Source organism: Pristiophorus japonicus, chromosome 1, assembly GCF_044704955.1.
Source record: "Pristiophorus japonicus isolate sPriJap1 chromosome 1, sPriJap1.hap1, whole genome shotgun sequence".
Lineage (NCBI taxonomy): Eukaryota > Metazoa > Chordata > Chondrichthyes > Pristiophoridae > Pristiophorus > Pristiophorus japonicus.
In genome coordinates, this window is record NC_091977.1 from 492290792 (window position 1) to 492318297 (window position 27506).

At 47.1% G+C, this 27506-nt stretch overlaps 1 protein-coding gene across 1 annotated transcript in view; it reads left to right on the forward strand.

Moving 5' to 3' along the window:
- Window positions 1–27506, forward strand: part of tg (thyroglobulin) — a 621247-nt gene that overhangs the window by 21049 nt on the left and 572692 nt on the right. Inside the window, exons 7-9 of the mRNA XM_070888386.1 lie at window positions 11022–11128; window positions 19062–19205; window positions 22638–22823. Coding sequence (XP_070744487.1) covers window positions 11022–11128; window positions 19062–19205; window positions 22638–22823 — 437 coding nt within the window. The remainder of the gene's footprint in view (window positions 1–11021; window positions 11129–19061; window positions 19206–22637; window positions 22824–27506) is intronic.

The window sequence follows — 27506 nt, forward strand, 5'->3', positions numbered from 1 at the left end:
CTCTTCCCCCCCCTCGGTCTCTTCCCCCCTCCCTCCCTCCCTCCCTCTCTTCCCCCCCCTCCCTCCCTCCTTCTCTTCCACCCCCTCCCTCCCTCTCTTCCCCCCCTCCCTTCCTCTCTTCCCTCCCTCCCTCTCTTCCCCCCTCCCTCCCTCTCTTCCCCCCCTCCCTCCCTCTCTTCCCCCCCTCCCTCCCTCTCTTCCCCCTCCTCCCTCCCTCTCTTCCCCCCCTCCCTCCCTCTCTTCCCCCCCCTCCCTCCCCTCCCCTTCCCTCCCCTCTCTCCCTCCCTTCTCTCCCTCCCCTCCCCTCCCCTCCCTCTCTCCCTCTCTCTCTCTCCCCCTCTCTCTCTCCCTCGCTCTCTCCCCTCTCTACCTCCCTCTCTCCCCTCTCTCCCTCCCTCTCTTCCCCCCCTCCCTCTCTCCGCCCCTCCCTCCCTCTCTTCCCCCCTCCCTCCCTCTCTCCCCCCCCTCCCTCCCTCTCTTCCCTCCCCTCCCTCCCTCTCTTCCCCCCCTCCCTCCCTCCCTCTCTTCCCCCCCTCCCTCCCTCTCTTTCCCCCCCTCCCTCCATCTCTTCCCCCCTCCCTCCCTCTCTTCCCCCCCCTCCCTCCCTCTCTTCCCCCCTCCCACCCTCTCTTCCCACCCTCCCTCCCTCTCTTCCCCCCCTCCCTCTCTTCCCCCCTCCCTCCCTCTCTTCCCCCCCTCCCTCTCTTCCCCCCTCCCTCCCTCCCTCTCTTCCCCCCTCCCTCCCTCTCTTCCCTACCTCCCTCCCTCTCTTCCCCCCCTCCCTCCCTCTCTTCCCCCCCTCCCTCCCTCTCTCCCCCCCCCCTCCCCCCCTCCCTCCCTCCCTCTCTTCCCCCCCTCCCTCCCTCTCTTCCCCCCCTCCCTCCCTCTCTTCCCCCCCCTCCCTATCTTTCCCCCCTCCCTCCTTCTCTCCCCCCTCCCTTCCTCTCTTCCCCCCCCCTCCCTCCCACTCTTCGCCCCCTCCCTCCCTCTCTTCCCCCCCTCCCTCCCTCTCTTCCCCCCCTCCTTCCTCTCTTCCCCCCTCCCTCCCTCCCTCTCTTCCCCCCCTCCCTCCCTCTCTTCCCCACCTCCCTCCCTCTCTTCCCCCCCCTCCCTCCCTCTCTTCCCTCCTCCCTCCCTCTCTTCCCCCCTCCCTCCCTCTCTTCCCCCCCTCCCTCCCTCTCTTCCCCCCTCCCTCCCTCTCTTCCACCCCCTCCCTCTCTTCCCCCCCCCTCTCTTCCCCCCTCCTCCGTCTCTTCCCCCCCTCCCTCTCTTCCCCCCCTCCCTCTCTTCACCCCCCTCCCTCTCTTCCCCCCCTCCCTCCCTCTCTTCCCCCCCCTCCTCCCTCTCTTCCCCCCTCCCTCCCTCTCTTCCCCCCCTCCCTCCCTCTCTTCCCCCCCTCCCTCCCTCTCTTTCACCCCTCCCTCCCTCTCTTCCCCCCCTCCCTCTCATCCACCCCCTCCCTCCCTCTCTTCCCCCCCTCCCTCCCTCTCTTCCCCCCCTCCCTTCCTCTCTTCCCCCTCCCTCTCTTCCCCCCCTCCCTCCCTCCCTCCCTCTCTTCCCCCCCCTCCCTCCCTCTCTTCCCCCCCTCCCTCCCTCCTTCTCTTCCACCCCCTCCCTCGCTCTCTTCCCCCCCTTCCCTCTCTTCCCCCTCTCCCTCCCTCTCTTCCCCCCCTCCCTTCCTCTCTCCCCCCTCCCTCCCACTCTTCCCCCCTCCCTCCCTCTCTTCCCCCCCTCCCTCACTCTCTCCCCCCTCCCTCTCTTCCCCCCTCCCTCCCTCTCTTCCCCCCCTCCCTCCCTCTCTTCCCCCCTCCCTCCCTCTCTGCTGCCCCCTCCCTCCCTCTCTTTCCCCCCTCCCTCCCTCTCTTTCCCCCCTCCCTCCCTCTCTTCTCCTCTCCCTCCCTCTCTTCCCCCCCCTCCCTCCCTCTCTTCCCCCCCTCCCTCCCTCCCTCTCTTCTCCCCCTCCCTCTCTTCCCCCCCTCCCTCCCTCTCTTCCCCCCTCCCTCCCTCTCTTCCCCACTCCCTCCCTCTCTTCCCCCCTCCCTCCCTCTCTTCCCCCCCTTCCTCCTTCTCTTCCCCCCTCCCTCCCTCTCTTCCCCCCCTCCCTCCCTCTCTTACCCCCCTCCCTCCCTCTCTTACCCCCCTCCCTCCCTCTCTTCCCCCCTCCCACTCTCTCTTCCCCCCTCCCTCCCTCCCTCTCTTCCCCCTCCCTCTCTCTCTTCCCCCCCTCCCTCCCTCTCTTCCCCTCCCTCTCTTCCCCCCCTCCCTCCCTCTCTTCGCCCCCCCCCCTCTCTTCCCCCCCTCCCTCCCTCTCTTCCCCCCTCCATCCCTCTCTGCCGCCCCCTCCCTACCTCTCTTTCCCCCCTCCCTCCCTCTCTTCCCCCCCTCCCTCCCTCTCTTCCCCCCTCTCCCTCCCTCTCTTCCCCCCCTCCCTCCCTCTCTTCCCCGCCCCCCTCCCTCCCTCTCTTCCCCCCCTCCCTCTCTTCCCCCCCTCCCTCCCTCTCTTCCCCCCCTCCCTCCCTCTCTTCCCCCTTCCCTCCCTCTCTTCCCCCCCTCCCTCCCTCTCTTCCCCCCTCCTTCCCTCTCTTCCCCGCCTCCCTCCCTCTCTTCCCCCCCTCCCTCCTTCTCTTCCCCCTCCCTCCCTCTCTTCCCCCCCTCCCTCCCTCTCTTACCCCCCTCCCTCCCTCTCTTACCCCCCTCCCTCCCTCTCTTCCCCCCTCCCGCTCTCTCTTCCCCCCTCCCTCCCTCCCTCTCTTCCCCCTCCCTCTCTCTCTTCCCCCCCTCCCTCCCTCTCTTCCCCCCCCTCTCTTCCCCCCCTCCCTCCCTCTCTTCGCCCCCCTCCCTCTCTTCCCCCCCTCCCTCTCTTCCCCCCCTCCCTCCCTCTCTTCCCCCCTCCATCCCTCTCTGCCGCCCCCTCCCTACCTCTCTTTCCCCCCTCCCTCCCTCTCTTCCCCCCCTCCCTCCCTCTCTTCCCCCCTCTCCCTCCCTCTCTTCCCCCCCTCCCTCCCTCTCTTCCCCGCCTCCCTCCCTCCCTCTCTTCCCCACCTCCCTCCCTCTCTTCCCCCCCATCCCTCCCTCTCTTCCCCCCCCTCCCTCCCTCTCTTCCCCCCCTCCCTCCCTCTCTTCCCCCCTCCCTCCCTCTCTTCCCCCCTCCCTCCCTCTCTTCCCCCCCTCTCTCCCTCTCTTCCCCCCTCCCTCCCTCTCTTCCCCCCCTCCCTCCCTCCCTCTCTTCTCCCCCTCCCTCTCTTCCCCCCCTCCCTCCCTCTCTTCCCCCCCTCCCTCCCTCTCTTCCCCCCTCCTTCCCTCTCTTCCCCGCCTCCCTCCCTCTCTTCCCCCCTCCCTCCCTCTCTTTCCCCCCTCCCTCCCTCTCTTCCCCCCCTCCCTCCCTCTCTCTCCCTCCCTCTCTTCCCCTCCCCTCCCTCCCCTCCCCTCTCTCCCTCCCCTCTCTCACTCTCCTCCCCTCCCCTCCCTCTCTCCCTCTCTCTCTCTCCCCTTCTCTCGCTCCCTCCCTCTCTCCCCTCTCTCCCTCCCTCTCTCCCCCCCCTCCCTCCCTCTCTTCCCCCCCTCCCTCCCTCTCTTCCCCACCCTCCCTCCCTCTCTTCCCCCCTCCCTCCCTCTCTTCCCCCCCTCCGTCACTCTCTTCCCCCCCTCCCTCCCTCTCTTCCCCCCCTCCCTCACTCTCTTCCCCCCCTCCCTCCCTCTCTTCCCCCCCTCCCTCCCTCTCTTCCCCCCTCCCTCCCTCTCTTCCCCCCCTCCCTCCCTCTCTTCCCCCCCCACCCGCCCTCTCTTCCCCCTCCCTCCCTCTCTTCCCTCCCCTCCCCCCCTCTCTTCCCCTCCCTCCCTCCCTCTCTCTCCCTCCCTCCCTCCCTCTCTCTCCCTCCCTCTCTTCCCCTCCCCCTCCCTCCCCTCCCCTCCCTCACCTCCCCTCTCTCCCTCCCCTCTCTCCCTCCCCTCCCCTCCCTCTCTCCCCTCCCCTCCCTCTCTCCCTCTCTCTCTCTCCCCTTCTCTCTCTCCCTCCCTCTCTCCCCTCTCTCCCTCCCTCTCTCCCCTCTCTCCCTCCCTCTCTCTCCCTCCCTCTCTCGCTCAGCGGCATGAACAGTTGCAGAATTCTCCCTGGCTGAAGCACTTTCACACAGGTAGGAAGATGGTTTATTTAATCTTTTCTTGGCTTATAAATGTTTATTCAGGTTGCATTTATTTGTATAATATTTGTAGAAGTATAAATTAGGATTTATTGTCGAATTTAATGAGTTCCCTTCCCCCCACCTCGTTCTGGGCGCCTAATTTGTAACCTGCGCCTGATTTTTTAATGTGTAGAACAGGTTTTTTCAGTTCTACAAAAATCTTCACTGGCGCCATTCTACTTTAGTTTGGAGTACATTTTCACTGTGGAAACTTTCAAATCAGGCGTCAGTGGCCGGACACGCCCCCTTTTGAAGAAAAAATTCTGTTCTAAACTAGAACTGTTCTACCTGACTAGAACTGCAGAAAAAAAAATGTGGAGAATTGCAATTTCTAAAATAGTCCGTTCTCCACCAGTTGCTCCTAAAAATCAGGCGCGAATCATGTGGAAACTTGGGCCCTTTGTGTTCAGTTTTGGTCTCCTAATCTGAGGAAGGACGTTCTTGCTATTGAGGGAGTGCAGCGAAGGTTCACCAGACTGATTCCCAGGATGACAGGACTGACATATGAGGAGAGACTGGATCAACTGGGCCTTTATACATTGAAGTTTAGAAGGATGAGAGGGGATCTCATAGAAACATATAAGATTCTGATGGGACGGGACAGGTTAGATGCAGGTAGAATGTTCCCGATGTTGGGGACACAGTCTTAGGATAAGGGGTCGGCCATTTAGGACTGAGATGAGGAGAAACTTCTTCACTCAGAGAGTTGTTAACCTGTGGAATTCCCTGCCGCAGAGAGTTGTTGATGCCAGTTCATTGGATATATTCAAGAGGGAGTTAGATATCGCCCTTACGGCTATGGGGATCAAGGGGTAGGGAGAGAAAGCAGGAAAGGGGTATTGAGGGAATGATCAGCCATGATCTTATTGAATGGTGGTGCAGGCTCGAAGGGCCGAATGGCCTACTCTGCACCTATTTTCTATGTTTCTGTGATACATTTCTCTCATCCTCTGTGTTACTTTTTTCAACCTGGTGGGTATCCTCCCCTCGCTTTCTAAATAGAGGAAAGAAATGTTTGATTGAATATTGGCAGCTATTCAGCAACAGAGGGAATCAAAACGGAACCAGATCTCACCATCTTCCAATCTCTATGTACACATGCTTTCCATCTAGAGCCAATGGATAGCAATCAGGAGGGATGCACGGACCCTGGCTGATTTTCCTTTTCCCCTCTCAAGCCCATCATGTTTAAACAACAGCAGCAACAACTTGCATGCATACAGCACTTGTGAGCATACAGCACCTTTATCACAGTAAAATATCCCAAAGCACTTCTCAAGGGCCATTATCAAACAAAATTTGACCTCAATCCATATAAAGAGATATTAGGACAGGTGATCAAAAGTTTGGTCAAAGAGATTGGTCGGTTTAAGGAGCATTTTAAAGGAGGAGAACAGAGGTAGAGAGGCAGAAAGTTTAGGGAGGGAATTCAATAACTTTGGCCCTAGACAACTGAAGGCATGGCCGTTGTTGATGGAGTGAAGAAAATCTCAAGAGGCCAGAATTGGCGGAGCGCAGGCAGCTCAGAGGGTTTTAAGGCTGGAGGATGTTACAGAGGTCATAGAGAGATTTGAAAGCAAGGATGAGAATTTTAAAGTCAAAGCGTTGCCGGACTGGGAGCCAATGAAGATCAATGAGCACAGGGGTGATATGCGACCAAGACTTTGGATGAGCTCAAGTATACAAAGGGTAAAAGATGGGAGACTGGCCAAGAGAGCATTGGAATCAGTGTTTATTTGAAGTCAAAGATGACCCCGTTACACTGGTGATCTAAATAACAACATAAAAGATATAATCATTTGTTTACTTTAGTAAAGTTGATAACTTTATTACTTGGAAACACTACACTATTTCTACCTCAACTGGAGTATTGTGTCCAATTCTGGGCACCGCATTTTAGGAAGGATGTGAGTGCCTTAGAGAGGGTGCAGAAAATATTTCCAAGAATGATTGAGGGATGAGGGACTTCAGTTACATGGACTGGAGAGGCTGGGATTGTTCTCCTTAGCGCAGAGAAGGTTGTGAGGAGATTTGATAGAGATGTTCAGAATCATGAGGGGTCTAGACAAAGTAGATAGAGAGAAACTGTTCCCATTGGCAGAAGGGTCGAGAAGCAGAGGGCACGTATTTAAGGTGATTGGCAGAAGAACCATAGGTGACATGAGAAAAAGCTTCTTTATGCAGTGAATGGTTGGGATCTGGAATTCACTGCCTGAAAGGGTGGTTGAGGCAGATTGAATTGTGGCTTTCAAAAGGGAATTGGATGACTACCTGAAGGAAAATAATTTGCAGGGCTACGGGGTAAGGGCGGGGAGTGCGACTAGCTAAAGTGCTCTTGCAGAGAACCGGCAGTGGTTCGATGGGCCAAATGGTCTCCTTCTGTGCTACAACCATTCTACACGGCAAAGCTAAAATTACAGCTGCTGTTCTTCATCTCTCCACCAGGAGGTGATGCATAATTATTTTTGGAAGACCCAAGTGCAGGACAAAACCTATCATAAGGACATGGTGTAATGTGGAAGAGGACAGCTGATCCATGTCAGACTAGTCTGCTGCACACAGATTGTATATTTACATCATTGTGGGGTCCATTGTGCAAGGTAAAATAATGGGACTAAAGGCGTACAAGTCCCCTGGACCTGATGGCTTACATCCTAGGGTCTTAAGAGAAGTGGGTGCAGAGATAGTGGATGCATTGGTTGTAATCTACTAAAATTCCCTCGATTCTGGGGCGGTCCCAGCGGATTAGAAAACCGCAAATGTAATGCCTCTATTTAAAAAAGGAGGCAGACAAAAATCAGGAAACTATAGACTAGTTTGCCTAACATCTGTCGTTGGGAAAATGCTGAAGTCCATTATTAAGGAAGCAGTCGCGGGACATTTGGAAAAGCATGGTTCAATCAAACAGAGTCAGCATGGTTTTATGAAAGGGAAATCATATTTGACAATTTGCTGCAGTTCTTTGAGGATGTAATGAGCAGGGTGGATAAAGGGGAACCAGTGGATGTGGTGTATTTAGATTTCCAGAAGGCATTCGATAAGGTGCCACATAAAAGGTTACTGCACAAGATAATAGCTCACGGGATTGGGGATAATGTTTTAGCATGGATAGAGGATTGGCTAACTATCAGAAAACAGAGAGTCGGGATAAATGGATCATTTTCTGGTTGGCAAACAGTGACTAGTGGGATGCCGCAGGGATCGGTGCTGGAGCCTCAACTATTTATAATCTATATTAATGACTTGGATGAAGGGACCGAGTGTAATGTAGCCAAGTTTGCTGATGATACAAAGATGGGTGGAAAGGAAAATTGTGAGAGGACACAAAAAATCTGCAAAGGGATATAGACAGGCTAAGTGAGTGGGCAAAAATTTGGCAGATGGAGTATAATGTGGGAAAATGTGAGGTTATCCACTTTGGCAGAAATAATAGAAAAGCAAATTATAATTTAAATGGAGAAAAATTGCAAAGTGCTACAGTACAGAGAGACCTGGGGGTCCTTGTTCATGAAACACAAAAAGTTAGTATGCAGGTACAGCAAGTAATCAGGAAGGCAAATGGAATATTGGCCTTTAATGCAAGGGGGATAGAGTATAAAAGCAGAGAAGTCCTGCTATACAACTGTACAGTATATTGGTGAGGCCACACCTGGAGTACTGCATACAGTTTTGGTCTCCATATTTAAGGAAGGATATATTTGCATTGGAGGCTGTTCAGAGAAGGTTCATTAGGTTGATTCTGGAGATGAGGGGGCTGACTTATGAGGATAGGTTGAGTAGGTTGGGCCTGTACACATTGCAGTTCAGAAGAATGAGAGGTGATCTTATTGAAACTTATAATAATAATAAGGTGGCTGCAGAGAGGATATTTCCACTCATAGGGGAAACTGAAACTAAGGGGCATAGTCTTCGACTAAGGGGCCGGCTGTTTAAAACTGAGATGAGGAGAAATGTCTTCTCTCAGAGAGTTGTAAATCTATGAATTTCTCTGTCCCAGAGAGCTGTGGAGGCTGGGTCATTGAATATATTTAAGGCGGAGATAGACAGATTTTTGAACGATGAGGGAGTAAGGGGTTATGGGGAGCGGGCAGGGAAGTAGAGCTGAGTCCATGATCAGATCAACCATGGTCTTATTGAATGGTGGAGCAGGCTCGAGGGGTAAAATGGACTACTCCTGCTCCTATTTCTTATGTTTCTTATCAGCCCTGACTATTTCATATTGCTATAAAACTGTAGCAGCATCTATGAGCAGATCCCATAAAGAGGAAACTGGGTGTGGATAAGTACTTCAAGGATAAAGCACTTTCTTTTCCAGCCTAAGGGAGTGATACCATAGTGGTTACATTACTGGATTAGTAATCTAGAGGGCTGGACTAATTATCTGGCGACATGACATCAAAATCCCACCACGGCAGCTTGGGAATTTAAATTGAGTTAATTAAATAAATCTAGAATAAAAAACTACTATCAGTAATGGTGACCATGAAACTATCGGATGGTTATAAAAACCCATCTGGTTCAATAATGTTTTTTCGGGAAGGAAATATGTTGTCCTTACCTGGTCTGGTCCCAGGTGCCCCCAGACCCACAGCAATGTTGCTGACTCTTAACGGCCCTATGGGCAATAAATGCTGGCCTTGCCAGCGACGCCCACAACCCGTGAATGAATTAATCAAAAAGCTTGCCAAGTGGTCATTTTTTTAAATACCTGGGCCTAGTTGTTGATTTTGGTGGGTTGTTTGACCATGAGGAGTATTGCAATTGAACCAAATCTGCTCCAGATCAGACTTTCAATTTTAGCAATTTCCAGCATGGGCCACTGGATGGCGGTCAAGATCGTGAACCTTGGTTGTTTCTTGTCCCTTCCTTAAGCCAGTGATCCTGAGCACTGCCCTAGCTGAGATCAGCTAACTCAATACAAGCTATGGAATGAACCTGAGGTCTTTTCAATTAGGAGCTGCACTAGGCAGAGGATTTACCTGTAGAACCCTGGGGCAGCTTGGAGACATTACTGTCGAACCACGCAGTGGGTAAGGAGTCTCCACAATCCTTTGAAAGGGTACTTGCCGAGAGGAAAGGACATTTCAGATAATAAGGGATGAGTTCCTCATTAGGTGGGATGATGAGGAGTTATGGATCATCATGGACTCCTGGGGCTTGTTTGACAGCAATCTCCCAGAGTTTTTCTTGAATCAGTTGCAGGGTGGTTTCTCCCTCACAGAAGATAGAGCGGTCAGAGGATTGGTTAACAATGTACAGGGTTACACCGTTGTCTTGACGATATGTGCTTGATGGCCTTTTTTCTCGCCCTTGTGTTCATTTAATCCTAGGTATTAGCCTTGGTTCAATGGTAGCACTCTCACCTAATCACATAACCTAGGCCGGCACTTCAGTGCCAGATTGAGGGAGAGATGTTAAATAGGTATGTTAAACCGAAGCCCCGTCTGCCCTCTCAAGAGGTCTTTTTGAGGAAGAGCGGGAGAGTTCTCCTGGTATCTTGGCCAGTATTTATCCCTCAACCAACATCTAAAACAGATGATCTAATCATTATTGCATTGTGGGATCTTGCTGTAAGCACATTGGCTGCAGTGATTCCTACATTACAAAAGTGACTACACTTCAAAAGTATTAATTTGCTGTCAAGTACTTTGGGATGTTCTAAGGTCATAAAAAGCGCAATATAAATGCAAGTCCTTTGTTTTCTCTATCTTGACAACCTCTCGCAGTTGGGAGCTGCCGTGTTGATGGAAGTTCTGAGTATGGCCAGGAGCAGAAACCATGCATATGTAAATTCCTGGTGAGGATGAGATTGAACTTTGCCAAGGTGTCCGACAGCCTGGCAACAATTAAGAAAGGAAGAACTTGTGTTTCGATAGTGCCTCTCATGGCCTCAGGACGTCCCAAAGCACTTTACAGCCAATGAAGTACTTTTCAAGTGTAGTCACAGTTGTGACGTAGGGAACATGGCAGCCAATTTGCACTCAGCAAGCTCCCACAAACAGCAATGTGATCATTATCAGATAATCTGTTTTTTTTACTGATGTTGGTTGAGGGATAATATTTGCCAGAACGTCAGCAAACTCCCCTGCTTTTCTTCAAAACTCAATTTCCATGCTCACACGTACTCATTTTGTATAGGTATCAATGGGCTGCCAAGACCATGGAAATGTACCTCAGCCACGTTTAATACTTTTGGAAGAGGAGAGGAGAGAATCAGAGGGGGTTGTACTGGGACAAACTGTGACGGAAACTGATTATAACACTCATGTTGAATCAGGAATTGCACAGGTGTGCAATTGTGGTTTGTGGGATCTTGCTGTGAGCACATTGGCTGCAGTGATTCCTACATTACAAAAGTGACTACACTTCAAAAATATTCATTTGCTGTCAAGTACTTTGGGATGTTCTAAGGTCGTAAAAAGCGCGATATAAATGCAAGTCCTTTGTTTTCTCTATCTTGGACAACCTCTCCCAGTTGGGAGCTGCCATGTTGATGGAAGTTCTGAGTATGGCCAGGAGCAGAAACCATGTATATGTAAATTCCTGGTGAGGATGAGATCGAGCTTTGCCAAGCCTGGCAACAATTAAGAAAGGAAGAACTTGTGTTTCGATAGCGCCTTTCATTGCCTCAGGACGTCCCAAAGCGTCCAAATTTGGAGCCTGGTTATTTATTGAAGAATATCCCAAACATGATCTGCCAGAACAAGCACGCAATGTTCTTAAAAAATATTTTTTTTTTCTAAAAATAAGAGAGTGCTAATTTGTGAATAATGTTTTCGTTCTCAGGGTATTTTTAGTAGACTGGAATTTGAGAAATTGTTTGTGTTCCTTCCCTTTCAGATTCCCGGGTGCATTCCGCACATTCAGTACCTTCAGGCGGAGTTTTGCTGATGTTTCTGCTTACTGTTATTGTGCTGACAGTTTAGGACGGGAGCTTCAGAGCACAGGTGAGTGATCACAGTTCACTGTAGGGCACTTAAAACAAGAAACGTTAGTATTCTTTCCCCTCAGGTTCATCCCCCTTCTCCCCAAAAATCGCCAACTCTTTGCTGGGGTATGGCTCCACTGGCACGGCAGTTCTCTGGTGCCATGTGGCCCTTCATCAGATGGAAGCCTAAACAGTGAAGGCTATTGGACCATTGTGGTGAGGAAGCATAGCTGAGCTCGATTCTGGCCTCATCCAACATGCACATAATCACATTTTGCAGCCCGGGTCACAGGACAGTGGTCAAGAGTGGGAACTCTGGCTGATTTCCCCACTCCCCTCCCCTTTAGCCGAGGGGCCCAAAGGCTAACTGTAGCATCCCAATTGCTGCTCTGACTGAACACAGTCCAAGGATTGACTTTTTAACCAAAACTGGCAGTTGGTGGCATGGAGAAAAGCTACAACACTCGCACCCCATACCGTACGGGGCCATGCGTTACTGTATTGTGTCATCCCTGAGGCAAAGCATTATAATCTGATGCTCTAGTCAAGGACTGAGGGATAGCTGTATCCTCAAAGATAAAATGCAGAACTTTCAATTTCAGCAGGGGTGCAAAGCAGGCTGTCGTGGATCCGCCCGATTTTGTTTCCCCGTCAGTAAAAGCCCCCACCTGTAATGTATTTGCTTCATGGGTTCTTGCTTAAGAATTCATAGCAACAAATTGGTTGGTATATTAAGAAAGGATTAACGATCAAACCACACATTCCCAGTTCATCCATTAGGCTCACAACTGCATACCTCATCGTGGATGACCGAGACCCAACTTTTATTGAGGCTAAGCCACTCACAATGCAACAGATCTACAACTATTTTAGTTGATAATATTAATACAAGTGCCCCCTGATTAAAGGGAGGGGGTACTAAAACCTACACAATTAAACAAAGTAAACTTAGACAGTTAACTTAAATCCAATTAAAATTTGGTTGCCGGGGGTGATGATACACTCCAGTCCCTCTGGCGTCCACCTCTCGTGGAAGGCCACGAGCGTACCGGTGGACACCGCATGCTCCATTTCCAGGGACACCCTGGCTCGGATGTAACTGCGGAAGAGAGGCAGGCAGTCGGGCTGAACGACCCACTCGACCGCCTGCTGCCTGGACCGGTTGATGGCCACCTTGGCCATGCCCAGGAGCAGTCCTACGAGGAGGCCTTCCGACCTGCCCACTCCCCTCCGCACAGGATGCCCAAAGATCAGGAGTGTGGGACTGAAGTGCAACCAGAATTTGAGGAGCAGCTCCTTCAAATAATGGAAGAGGGGCTGCAACTTCACGCATTCCACATACACATGGAACACAGACTCCTCTAGACCGCAGAAATTACAGGCGGCCTGGGAGTCCATGAACCGACTTAAAAACTTATTGCATGTGACTGCTCCGTGCAACACCCTCCAGGCCAAGTCCCCAATAAACAAAGGGAGGACTCCCGTGTAGAGAGCACTCCATTGGGAACTCCCGCCACCTCCTGATGGCAATATGGTGCCCCATGGCATGTCCGGACGGCCGACGAGGATGGCAAGGTGGAGAGTGGCAACAGCTCTACAACTCTTTTTGGCTGTAAAACACTGAATCAATTAATTCAAGTGCCCCCTGATTAAAGGGGGGGTCACTCCAAACAGCCTTCAAGTGCCCTTTTTTTTTGTTTTTTTGTGGGGTTTTTTTGTGTTTTTTTGGGGGCACTAAAACCACAAATTATACAAGTGCCCCCTGGCTAAAAGAGAGGGGGCACTAAAACCTGGCATAATAAAACAAATTAAACTTTAAAACATATAAAATCAAATTAAAATTTGGTTGCCGGGGGTGATGATGCACTCCAGTCCCTCCGGCGCCCACCTCTCATGGAAGGCCGTGAGCGTACGACATCTCCAGGGACACCCTGGCTCGGATGTAAGCGCAGAAGAGAGGCAGGCAGTCGGGCTGCCTGGACTGGCTGATGGCACCCTTGGCCGTGCCCAGGAGCAGTCCAACGAGGAGTACCTTGGACCTACCCGCTCCCCTCCGCACAGGGTGCCCAAAGACCAAGAGTGTGGGACTGAAGTGCAACCAGAACTTGTGGAGCAGCCCCTTCAAATAATGGAAGAGGGGCTGCAACCTCGCACATTCCACATACACATGGAACACAGACTCCTCCAGACCGCAGAAATGACAGGCGGCCTGGGAGTCCGTGAACTGACTTAAAAACTTATTGCACGGGACTGGTAGGTAACTATAGGCTGGTTAGTTTAACATCTGTATTGGGGAAAATGCTTGAAGCTATCATTAAGGAAGAAATAGCGGAACATCTAGATAGGAATAGTGCAATCAAGCAGACGCAACATGGATTCATGAAGGGGAAATCATGTTTAACTAATTTACTGGAATTCTTTGAGGATATAACGAGCATGGTGGATAGAGGTGTACCGATGGATGTGGTGTATTTAGATTTCCAAAAGACATTCGATAAGGTGCCACACAAAAGGTTATTGCAGAAGATAAAGGTACGCGGAGTCAGAGGAAATGTATTAGCATGGATCGAGAATTGGCTGGCTAACAGAAAGCAGAGAGTCGGGATAAATGGGTCCTTTTCGGTTTGGAAATCGGTGGTTAGTGGTGTGCCACAGGGATTGGTGCTGGGACCACAACTGTTTACAATATACATGGATGACCTGGAGGAGAGGACAGAGTGTAGTGTAACAAAATTTGCAGATGACACAAAGATTAGTGGGAAAGCGGGTTGTGTAGAGGACACAGAGAGGCTGCAAAGAGATTTGGATAGGTTAAGCGAATGGGCTAAGGTTTGGCAGATGGAATACAATGTCGGAAAATGTGAGGTCATCCACCTTGGGGGAAAAAAAACAGTAAAAGGGAATATTATTTCAATGGGGAGAAATTACAACATGCTGAGGTGCAGAGGGACCTGGGGGTCCTTGTGCATGAAACTCTTTAGTTAGTTTGCAGGTGCAGCAGGTAATCAGGAAGGTGAATGGAATGTTGGCCTTCATTGCGAGAGGGATGGAGTACAAAAGCAGGGAGGTCCTGCTGCAACTGTACAGGGTATTGGTGAGGCCGCACCTGGAGTACTGCTTGCAGTTTTGGTCACCTTACTTAAGGAAGGATATACTAGCTTTGGAGGGGGTACAGAGACGATTCACTAGGCTGATTCCGGAGATGAGGGGGTTACCTTATGATGATAGATTGAGTAGACTGGGTCTTTACTCGTTGGAGTTCAGAAGGATGAGGGGTGATTTTATAGAAACATTTAAAATAATGAAAGGGAAAGACAAGATAGAGGCAGAGAGGTTGTTTCCACTGGTCGGGGAGACTAGAACTAGGGGGCACAGCCTCAAAATACAGGGGAGCCAATTTGAAACTGAGTTAAGAAGGAATTTCTTCTCCCAGAGGGTTGTGAATCTGTGGAATTCTCTGCCCAGGGAAGCAGTTGCGGCTAGCTCTTTGAATGTATTCAAATCACAGATAGATAGATTTTTAACCAATAAGGGAATTAAGCGTTATGGGGAGCGGGCGGGTAAGTGGATCTGAGTCCACGGCCAGATCAGCCGTGATCTTGTTGAGTGGCGGAGCAGGCTTGAGGGGCTAGATGGCCTACTCCTGTTCCTAATTCTTATGTTCTTATGTTCTTATGACTGCTCCGTGCAACACCCTCTAGGCAAAATCCCCAATAAATAGTGGGAGGACTCCCACCTAGAGAGCACTCCATTGGGGACTCCCGCCACCTCCGGATGGCAAGATGGTGCGCCATGCTGTGTCCGGACGGCCGACGAGGATGGCAAGGTGGAGAGTGGCAACAGCTCTACAAAGCTGTGAGCATAATCACAGGTGCATACATTACACCACCGAAGACAATATTTCCATCCAATGTTTTTTCAGATTATTCATTAAACTAAGGCCCTGTTCCGATGGGATTACTGCCACAGCCACTTCCTTTCACTGTGCCTTGGCATTTCCCTTGTCGGGCCTTTTCCCCTGCTTCCCAGGGCCTCCCCTCTCATCTTGATTTGAGCCAGTGGCCCATTGATGTCATCGAAAAATTGCAAGGTCTGCTCCATGCGTCCAAACTCTCAGACATTGAGCAACTGTTAATCCTAGTTACCAGACATACAAGGTTTGTGGTGATGCCTAACTCTGAAACACCTTGGGACATTTTTCTACGTTAGTGGCACTATATAAATGCAAGTTGTTGTTGTTCCTTTAAGTTGCTGCAGTCTAGCAGGAATTGGCCTAGATTATGTGCTCACTCCAAAGTAGGACTGGAGCCCATGACCTTCTTACTCAGAGGCAAGAGTGCTACTGACTGAATCAGGGCTGACACACAGAGTTATGCAATGTATATTCTGAGGTTGATCCTCTTGGTATAATAATGCTGTGAGGTGGCACATAAATAAAGAGTTTCGTAGGAGGACTATTTCCCCTTGTCCTTAATGACATACATTGGCACACATGAGAGTATAATACCCTTGCATTCTAAGAACACGAGAACTGGGCTGGGACCAGGGTCCTAGCGGAAAGGACAACTAGGGTTGTAAATAAGACCTTAAACTAATAACATGGAGAGAGTTAATTGCTATAAATTTCAGAAACCTAACAATGAAAGAATCAGGAAAAGAGAGTAAAGGACAAACTAAAGGAAGTAATAAGGATAACATGAATGGACAGAGATCGGATAACGTTCATATAACATAAAGGTAAAAACAAAGAGAGAGGAATAATAAATAAAAACAATTTAAACTGTCGGTACTGAAATGTACGTAATAATCAAACCAAAATGGATGAACTGAAGGCAATAATTTGTAAAGTGGATCCAGATACAGTAGGGGTGACTGAACCACAGCTACAGAGAGAACAGGACCGGCAACAAAATATTTATGAACACATTTAGAAAGGAAAGGGAAGGAAGGAGATGGAGTGTAACTAGCAGTAAGATAGATACAGAATCCATATGGATTGAGTTAAAAGATAAGAAAGGATCCATCACCCTAATAAGAGTGGACCCTAATAGGACCACCAAATAGTGGAAGGAAACTGGAGGAAGAAATATGTAGGAAAATCTATGAGGTGAGCAGCAAGCATATCATATCTCATGGGAGATTTCAACTACCCCCAAATAAACTGGCAGCAAGAAGTAGCGAAAGGAGAAAAGGGAATTAAGTTTTATAGTGTATACAGGACTTCTTTCTCACTCAGTACATGAGAAGTCCAACAAGAAAAGAATCACTGCTGGATCTTGTAATGAACCAGAACATATAGGGGAAGTAAAAGTAAGGGAGCATTTTAATAACAGTGATAACATAGTAAGGTTTAAGATTAGTGACGAGAATGGCATAAGTAGGACAGAGGTAATAGATCGGAAAAAAGCAAATTATGAGGAAATTAGGGTGGAACTAAAGTAGATAAACCAGGGGAATATCATGAAAAACAAAGAGCCAGAAAATCAGTGGGAAGTCTTTAAAAGGGTAATCAGTAGAGGTCAAGAGAAATGTATTCCACTAAAAGCCAAAAACAAGTAAGCTAATTATGGGGCAATGTCGATGAATAAAGAACTAAAGAGAAAATTGAATCCAAAGAAAAATACATATAAGAAGTACTTAGACACTAAAGAAATGGAGGGCAAAAGGGAATATGAACTTAGGAAAGAAGTTTAAAAAACATCAGAAAGAGAAATTACAAAATCAAATTGTCTAGGAATATAAAAAGAAATAATAACGTGTTCTATAGATACATAAACAATAAAAGGAAAATTAAAGTAGGGGTAGGCCCACTAAAGAATGAGCAAGATAAACTCACAGGTAATGGCAGAGAAATGTCAGAACCATTGAATAACTAATCTGCCTCAGTTTTTACTAAAGAAGATAATAAAATACTCACTTCACTAGAGGATGAGCTTAAAAAGAATATTAATACCGGCGGGATAGAAAGGGAGAAGATAATTGACAAACTAACAAAACTAAAAGAGGTTAAGGCCCCCAGTCTAAATAGTATGCACCCACGTATACTCAAGGAGACTAGGGAAAAGATAGCAGAGGCAGTAGTTTATATATATATATATATATATTTATATAAAAGTTTCCTAGTAGAGGGGATAGTGTCAGATGACTAGCAGACAGTTAATGTTGTTCCTATACACAAAAATGGAGATAGAACAATACCTGAGAAGTGTAGACCATTCAGCTTAACATCAGTGATACTGGAATCTATACTAAAAGAAGTGATTGAAGAGCATCTAGATATAGAAAATATAATAATAAATTATCAGCATGTGTTGCGAAAGGCATGCTTAACTAACCTGATAGAATCCTTTGAAGAGTTAATGGAAAGAATAGGCAAGGGTAATGTAGTAGATGTCATATACTTGGATTTTCAAAAGGCCTTCAATAAGGTGCCACACCAAGTTCCCAATAAAACCTATGCTCAAACTTTCTGGATTGCTCAGTGTTGAACACAAGGAGTTTTAAGTAAACTGAAATGAATATAGTTGCTCATGACAAATGTTAGAGCATGGGGAATCAGGGACAAATAGCTGAATGGATAGCAAATTGGCTAAAATAGAGAAAGCGGAGGTAGGGTTAAAGGATAGTTATTCAGATTGGAGGAAGGTAGAAAGTGGTGTTCCACAAGGGTCAGTGCTGGGACCACAGTTATTCATAACTTGCATTAATGATTTTGACTTAGGAACAAGCAATTCAATATCAAAACTTGCATATTGATACCATACTGGGGGCTATAGATAACATCCAGGAAGAATGCAACATAATATAAGAAGACATGAGCAAACTTGCAGTCCGGGCAGTTAAGTGGCAAATTAACATTAACATAGATAAATGTGAAGTGATGGACTTTGGTAGGAAAAATAGAAACATCACCTACACCTTAGAAAATAAGAAATTGAATTGGATGAGATCTAGGGATACAGGTGAACAAATCATTAAAAGCAGGATGGTATGTCAGCAAAACAATTAAAATGCTAACAAAGCACTGGGATTTATTTCTAAGGGTGTAGAATTCAAAAATAGTGAAGCTATGTTAAACTGGTCAGGCCGCACTTAGAGTTCTGGGCACAGTTCTCGTCTTAATACTGTCAAAAGGATATGGAAGCACTGGAGAAAGTGCAATAAAGATTTACATGGATGGTATCAAAACTTAGAGATTACAGCTATCGGGATAGATTGAACAGCTTAAGGCTTTTTTCTTTAGAAAAGAGAAGACTTAAAGGTGACCTGGTAGAGATCTTTAAAATTCTGAATGGATTGGAAAGGGTAGATGGGGAGAGAATGTTTCCACTTGTGGAAGAATCCAAAACTAGGGGCTATAAATATAATAAAAATAAATCTAATAGGGAAATATCTTTACCCAGAGAGTGGTTGAAATGTGGAACTCACCACCACAGGTAATGGTTGATGCAAATAGCTTTGATGCTTTCAAAAGGAAAGTAGACGAATACATGAGAGAAAAGCGAATAGGAAGATATGCTGAAAGGCTGTGATGATGTCGATGGAATGGGAGGAGACTCGTGTGGAGTATAAACATCAGCACAAACTAACTGGGTCGAATGGCTTGTTGTGTATGCTGCATATTCGATGTCATTCTATGTTATTTGTAAGAACAGGAAAGGGCCCTTTGGCTTAAAAGGCTAGTCCCTTTCTCATAGTTCAATTCTACATCAAATCGTGCAATCTCTTATCTCTACAGAAGCACATTTAATTGTTTCTCAAATCCATTTAAAGGATCCAATTCAATAGTTTTCCCTGGTAACTTATTCCACAGCTCTATTGTTCTTTGGAGGGAAATGTTCTGCCTAGCTTCCACTCTTACTCCCAACTCCCACATTTTTAACTTGTGTTCCGAGGTTGAGATGTAGCTACTAACTCTGCCTGCTCCTCTTTTGTTCTTTTCTATTTGTCAGGTCTGGAGTTATTATTGGAAGAAATCTATGACACAATCTTCGCTGGCCCACGGCTTGGGCCCTCGTTTACGGACACCAACATTTACCGGATTCTACAGCGGCGATTCCTCGCCGTGCGATTGCTGATCACCGGCAGGTTTAGATGTAAGTGCTCGGAGGGAAGAGTTTCAGAATGAGTCATTATAACATTAACTGATAACTTGTTACTAGATTATTGCAGTAAGTTAGCTATAGCCTTTCACCTCTGTGCCCTTATTTATACCGATGATGCTTTCTGTCCCCCAGCTGTAAGGGCTTTATGGCAAAAGAGTTTTGGGCAATCTCAATCCATTCGCTAGTGGGAATTAAATACTTTAATTTGACACTAACTTTTCAACTGGCGGTATGTTTACTTCCTTTCTCGTCCCAATATTCCACAGGAGAAAATAAATCTTTGCAATCTCAAGTCATGATTGAGGCTTGATAGTATCTCTGGTCTCTTGATGCTTCCAACAATCATCCCCTTTCCTGCTGGGTGTTGACATTTAAAAAATATATATTTTGGGTTGTGGGCAACCGCATTTATTGCCCATTCCCTGAGAAGGTGATGGTAGGCTTTCTCACTGAACCAGTGCAGTCCTTGTACTGATGGTGCTCCCACAGTGCTGTTAGGTAAGGAATTCCAAGACATTGACACAGTGACGATGAAGGAATGGCAATATATGTCCAAGGTCATGATGATGTGTGACTTGGAGGTGACAGTGTTCCCATGACATGTTCGTATCCCTTCGTGGTGGTAGAGGTTTCAGCAGAGGGAAGTGTTGTGGAAGTAATCTAGGTGAGTTGCTGCAGTGCATCCTGTACATCATAAATACTGCAACCACAGTAGACTTATGATGGAAGGGATGGATATTGAGTTCAACGCCAGGAACACCGATCTGTACTGGATGTTTCTTTCTGCCTTATAAGTGGTCATTTATCTGAGGAACACTACAGAAATGCAGATTATTGTTGTGTATGTTTATCCATTAGTTGGTTACAATATGGCTACAAGGAGAGTGCCAATTCAATGCCCACTTTTCTACCTATATTCACACTTCACTGTTTCAGCTTCTCATTGGCAACAAACTGCAGCACAACTTTACTCTGACACAAAGTAAACATTCCATCCTTCACTCAATCGACCAGGAGGGAGGGAGAGGGGCGATCGAGAGGGAAGAGGGCAATTGGGAAGGAGGGGGATTGATTTGGGGAGGGGGTGGAGCCAGGAGGAGCACTCAGGAAGGGGCCCTGAAATAGGTATTAGGTTCCTATTTGCATGTGCAAAGAGCCTAACACCTGTTTAGGCACGGGCACTGGACACCTATACTTCAACCTTTACCAGTATGGCGGGCAGCAGAACATGCACACGCACGCCGCCCACCATACACTTAGACGCCCGTATCACACCTGTTAAACAGACGCACATCAACAAATTTGATTATTAATGCTGGATACCTGAAATTTAAAATGTTCCATTCTCCAACACCAAAATCTTCATCTTTTAATGAGCACAAAATTCACAAAAAATGCTTATTACTTGTAACAAAAACAAAAGCATTTTGTGTAAGATTTAATTTTATATGAGTTTGAATTTGAAATTCCACTATGGTGCATAAGGGGTTAAAGCTAGCCTCACTCACAGAAGAACGTTCCAGCTCATTTTTTATACTTTTGTTGCCAAATCAGTAGTTATTGTTGGGCAGATGCCCGATGGAAGCAACAACCTTTTCAATTTCAATACTTTTGTCTCATCTTGTATGGATTTGTCCAAATATATTTTTGATTGGAAGTTCTTTTTTAATTGAACAGACTGTTATTTAAATTCACTGGGTCCCCGACAATCTTTTGAAGGTATTGATCTGCCTGTCCTTTTCAAACCAATGAGCCTCTCTGAAAGCTTTGAGTGAATATAGTCAGGCCAGACAGCTTGCACAGATAGTGAGAAACAGTAAGGAGCGACTACATTAGAAATGTTATTCATTGCCATATTTTAGTTGCAAACTAATTATTATTTATAATACTTGAGGAGCTGGCGAAGCTTAAAACTACTGTCATTATATATATGTGCTACTATTTTCCTGTACTATTGCTGTTGACTCAATTTGTTTGGTGGCGAAAGATGAAGTCAGATTCTACCAGAGTGTTGGCCCAGATAATTCAGCACGCCCATTTTTGGGCGGGTGAAGGGTTACAAACCCTGCACCTGAATGGTGAGGCCCGAGGCACCCTAATATTGGGCCCTGGGCCCCATCTCAATGGAGTTGGCAAGCTGCCGGGAACTAACAGTGAATCGTAACTGAAGATTGCATCGCAGCTGCCGTTCTTTTAATGTGGGGTCAGAAGGAGTGCTGCTCCCAGCTCTACATTCAGGTAGGTCCTTATGGGGCCTTCCTACCGGTTCGTGCCATATTGTACTGTGCGAGTTCAGCACGTGTCGAGTAATGCACTGGACCAATATCGAAAACGGGTTCTGCAAGAAGCATAGGAACCTAATTTAAATAATATGTTCTTCCCTTAGCATAAATCGAATGTGTGCTCCTAATGCTAATGCATCTACCTACACCAATATGGTGGGCAGCGCATTTCTGGCTCGTAATGAGCGTATGCTGCATTCTGCCATATTGGAAGGTTAGGATGCCATTTAGCGCCTGAATTTCAGGTCAGGCTGCATAATAAAACCAATAGCTGAAATAAACTCAAGACAGTTCTTTGTTCATTCCCTGAGCATACTATGAATTTTACTTAAATATACAGGCAAGTGAAAATTCTCTCTGGGACAGTAGTTAGGGCTCACCTGCAAGAGTAGTCTGACACATAGGTCCCAAACTTGGTGCAGTCACCGCCCGCTGATGCCCGCTGACATCGACTGCCGCCAAGTTTTCTGGGCGGTCTCCCCTCGGTGCCAGTTTCCTCTAGGCTCCCTGCTGGTGGCGGGGGGGGGCGACGGGGAGGACCACTGGGAACTGCCCGCTAAAGGCGCGGAAGTGTCCTCCTGCCCGTCGAGCTGCCAGATTGCTCTGGGCGGGAGTCGGCGGCAGCAGGGGGAGGGACCATTATGAGGAGGCAGGTCTAACCTCAGCGGTAAGTATGAAGATTTACAAAAAAAGGTTAGTAAATTTATTTAATTTTTTACAGCGATTCAGGTGTATGGGGTACCCTGAAGATTTTCCAGTGGGTTTTTTTGTGTAAATTTTTATTTTTATGTGTTCCCCCCTCCCTGGGCCCGACTCAATCCTTGGCGGCATTTTGGCGAGGATAGCATTTGCCGGCGAGATTGGGAGCTCCCGCCCGCTGCCGCCCACACTGTTGTTTTATTGCCGCCGGGTGGTCTTTGCAGGTCTCTTTGAGGAATCTCCCTGCCAAAGTACCGTCAGGTATCTCAGCGTTCCTTTGGGCGGCACTTGGACCGGCCTTAGCTTTGACCAAGTTCGGGCCCTATAGAAATCATAAATGTCAAAGGGAAAAAAAAGAGTAAAGAGACATCAAAACATTTTGTTACTGATACTTTGCCATTCTGGATTCAACTTCAGATCTGAGTTTTACCCTTTGTTACAGGCCCAACAAAATGTGAAATCGAGAGATTTACAGCTTCCTCATTTGGTAATGTCTTCACTCCCTCATGCGACGACAATGGAAACTATCTGGCAGTCCAGTGTCAGCAGGGGGGTCAGTGTTGGTGCACAGATTCCAATGGACAGGAGATATCTGGAACAAGGCAACAGGCAAGAGCACCTGATTGTGGTAAGTATCTTTTGGTTGTTTTATCTGCCACCTAGTTTAACACTTATAAGATATAAATTTCACATTTCCAATGGTCCTGAATTTCCTTGGAGCTGCTCCCACTCCTCTGTCACAACTGAAATGTCAGTGGTAACAAGCTCGCCTCTGAGTCAGTCATTTGGGGGGTTCAACTTCCACTCCAGAGACTTGAGCACATAATCTAGGATGACACTTCAGTGCAATACCGAGGGAGTGCGGCACTGTCACAAGTGCTATCTTTGGATGAGATGTTAAACCAACGCCCTGTCTTCCCTTTCAGGTGGATGTAAAAGATCCCATGGCACTATTCGAAGAAGAGCACGGGAGTTCTCCTGGCTAATATTTATAGCTCAACCAACATTACTAAAACATGGTTATTATCTCATTGCTGTTTGCGGACCTTGCTCTGTGTAAATTGGCTGGCATGTTTCCTACATTACAACAATGACTACACTTCAAAAAATACTTCATTGGCTGTAAAGCGCTTTGGGATAAGGTTGTAAAAGGTGCTATATAAATGCAAGTCCTTTCTTTTACTGGAAGTGAGGCAGGACCCCAGTTTACGGGGGATTTCCATTGCACTTCTGGTGAAGTTACCTCACTCTATGACGTCTAAGAGTCTTCATCATTCACCATTCATGAGTTGCTCTGGTGTGCTGAATGGCCATCAAGTTAACAATCTGAACTTCTGAGTGAGGCAATCTCTGATTTAGGTGATGGGTCAAGTCATGGTCTGCAAGTTCTCCCCCTATGGAAGTGATCATGGGTCCCATGGGCACGAGCAGCACTCAATCACTTTACCCACGTGTCAGCCTAGATATGTGACTATCAGCAGAATACTCAACCTTGGGAAGTATTAGGGCTGACCCTGATTTCAATGTTACTGAACCTCCACGAATGCACACTACGCCACAGAATCTGATGATTCAGCTGAGATCACTTAACTGAAAACAGACAAGGAATTGAATTGGAAACATGTTCAAAATCTCAGGGGAGATATTGACGAGAAAGATGGAGCTAAATCAATCCTTATGGTGGTGAATTTCAGGCCCCATGTGTTGAGCACTTTTTGTATGAAGAAGAATATTGTGATATTAGTCCTAAATTTGCCATTTGCTAGTTTGAACCTTGCTTCTGTGTGCTAGTGTCCTGGTTTATCTTGAAGTAGAGTTGTGGATCTACCTTTTCCAAGCCACTTATTTTCTTATTTATCTCAGTGACATCTCCTCACAGCTGCCTCATTTCAAGTCTTATATGGCTCTCTACTGTGTTTGCCCTCTAAGCCATTAAGGGCCTTTTGTAATACATCTTCAATTTACTGTTATTATTACACAATGGATTTTTATTTATATTCTGGTAAGATCAGAACATATCTTAGATACCTTGGTGTCATAATTCATGATCAATACAGCTGAACAAATTCAACTCCTGAACTGGTAATTCAGGTGATGGGTCAGATCAGGGTGTACAACTTGTTCACTCAGACTAGGCTACAGAGCACCCACAGAATTACCATAGGTATGAATGGGAATACCTAAAAAAATACACAAACACGTAAAATAATTTTATTCAAAAATCACATTTAAAATGAATCAAACTGGAATTTAATTAATTATTTAAAACAAAAATGTAATCTAAATTTTTTATACATATTTTACAGGGTTTAAAAATAAACTTACCTTACTTGTCAGGTTTTTAAATGTTTAAATTATTGAAAAAAAAATTATTTTTGTGTCCTTTAAATGCCTGCTTCTATCAATCGTAAAAATTTGAAGGGCATTCGGTGGGCAGAAGTTGGGCAAATAGCTCAACTCTCCATCCACGGAGGCCCTTTACTTCCGGACGGGTGTAATCTGACAAAAGGATTCTTGACAGATCGCAAGTTCCAGGTTTAGGTGCACGCCTAAACCCGAAACTTGCGGAGCCCCTATGGGCGCACCTCGTACACGCCAGTAGGGATCGCAAATTCAGGGCCACTAATTTAGGAGCACAATAAATTGTGTAGATGGGAACAGGGAGTTACAGAAGGACAAAGACAAATTAAGTGATTGGGCAAAACTGTGACAGATGGAACTCAGTGTGGGGAAGTGTGAGGTTATCTACTTTGCATCCAAGAAAGACAAATTGGAATAAGGTCTAAATGGTGAGAGACTAGGAAGTGTGGAGGAGCAAAGGGTTTGAGTGTCCAAGTACACAAATCACTCAAAGCTAGTGCATAGGTACACAAAGTAATTAAAAATGCCAATTGCCTTTATCTCAAGGAGGTGGAATTCAAAGGAAAGGGAGGCATACTTCAGTTGTACAGAGCCTTGGTCAGACCCCATTTGGAGTACTGTGTTCATTTTGGGCACCGCAAGTCAGGAAGGGTATATTGACCTTGGAGGGTGTGCAGTGCAGATTCACCAGATTGATACCAGGCTTTCAAGGGTTAAGTTATGAAGACAGGTTGCATAAACTTTGCTTATATTCCTTTGAGTTTAGAAGATTCTGAAGCTCGAATTTTAAGATTGTGCCCTCTTGTTCTTGATTCCACCATTGAAGGAAATAGCATTTCTGTACCTACCCTATTGAATGCCTTTATCATTTTAAACACATTAATCAGATCACTCTGAATTATCCAATCATATAGCACAGAAGGAGGCTATTCAGCCCATAGTGCCTGTGCCAGCTCTTTGAAAGAGCTATCTAATTATTCCCACTCCACAGCTATTTCCCCACAGCCCTGCAAATGTTTCCTTTTCAAATATATATTTAATTCCCTTTTGAAAGTTACTATTGAATCGGCTTTTACCACACTTTCAGACAGTGCATTCCAGATCATAACATCTTGCTGCGTTAACAAAATTCTATTTTATCTTAAATCTGTGCCCTTTGGTTACTGAGCCTCATACCAGTTGGAAACAGTTTGGGGCCGGAATTCAGGGTCTGGATAAGGCCAGTTACCGCCGTTTTGCGACGGCCATGCGGCAGAATCGAGTGGTCACCACGTTGCAGTCGATTGACCGCCATGACCCAAATTCACCTCGGGGATTTTTAGGCCTGTCCACACTTCCGTCCCGCTGCTGCCGACCGCCGCAAGCGCATCATCAAAGCGTGCACCGCCGATCTCCCGCACATTCCGCCTCAAATTTACCTGCAAAAATCTTCGCTCCTCCGCGCGGTGCCCCCGACAGCTTTTTCTGTCGGTGCACCTTGTTCTGTGTGTGTCCAGCATGGCAGCATGGCGGCCTTTCAAGGGGAGGGAGCACTGCCGCAGCTGCCATGTTTTTATTTTTGCCAGCCGACTTCCTGATTGGCCGGCTAATTATTGCCCCAGGTTCGGCTGGGCCACCGTTAGGCAGCCTGGCACCCCCTCTTGGGTGCCAGGCCAGTAGCCCGGCCGAAACCCTCCCTGGTGGCCCAGTGGCTGAGCCTACAGAATCGCCGATTCTCTCCCCTTTAAATGAGGGGAGAGACGCGGTGACGCAGATGCGCAGTGACGTCACCACCTCTCAGCCAATGAGTGACAGCAGCGGAGACTTGATCCTGCCCCAACTTCCACCCCTCACCAGGACTTACTGCCGCACTTGCGCCTCCATTATGACCGAATTCTGGTCTTGTCGGAAAAAAACGACAAAGTACTGAATATCGGTCAGGAGGTGACCTCTTCTCATGCAGCAGTAAAAACAGATAAGAAATCGTAGGTGCGCCAGGTTTCGGGCATGCCTGAATTTCGGCCCCTTTCTCTTTATTTACTCTATCAAAATCCTCATAATTTTGAACATCTCTTTTAAAGAGATGTTATCTTATCTCTAACATAGAACTGGCATATTTTTATATGCTGGCCCCTTTGATACAGCAGTGATAACATTTTGTACTATCACCAACAGTGTTATATTAACATTACTTTACTTCTGGACACTGAAATGTGAAAAGCTCTACCACAAGAATGACACACCATCCTCATCCTCATCCTGTGCCTTCTCAGATCACACACAACCGAAAGTGCACTCCTGATACCTGAAAAGCCAAATCCAGAACAGGTTCAGATTAAACCATGACTATCCCAACAAGGCAACACACGTTCAAAAACTATTGAAAGTCAAATTTCTGACCTTTAGATTTAAATGCAGGAAATCATTCTTCATGCAAATTGTGCGAGACTCTGTACCAGTCGTTGAATATTGGAAAAGTATGGGCAATGGCCTTCAATTTTCTCCTGTGGGATGGGTGCAAGCGAAGACCTTCTGAGTGTGTGCCCTCATAACATTTTCCTCAAAGAGTGATCAACTCTTGGGATGGATTTCTGGGTTGGCTAGCGGAGGCAAAAACGGAATTTTTGAAGAAGCAGACTATAGGCTCTTTCTGGGTGGATTAGTTAGATTGGGTCAAATAGCCTTCTCTCGTTTATATCTATCTTGCGATCTTGTAAAACCATGGCTATTTTTGCATTTCTGATCAACTGCCAAATAATCCTAACCGTAAAGAAATTGATTTTCAGTATGCGAGCAAATGCGTGAATATAATGAACCGTTTTTCAGTATTACTCCTGATTGATTTGATTTGAGTCTTTGTGCAACTGCAGCCCAGATTTGCAGGAACTGTTAAAAGGTTTAGATAATGTGGATACGGAGAAACTATTTTCCATTGATGGGAGCAATCAAGAACAACGGGACATCATCTTAA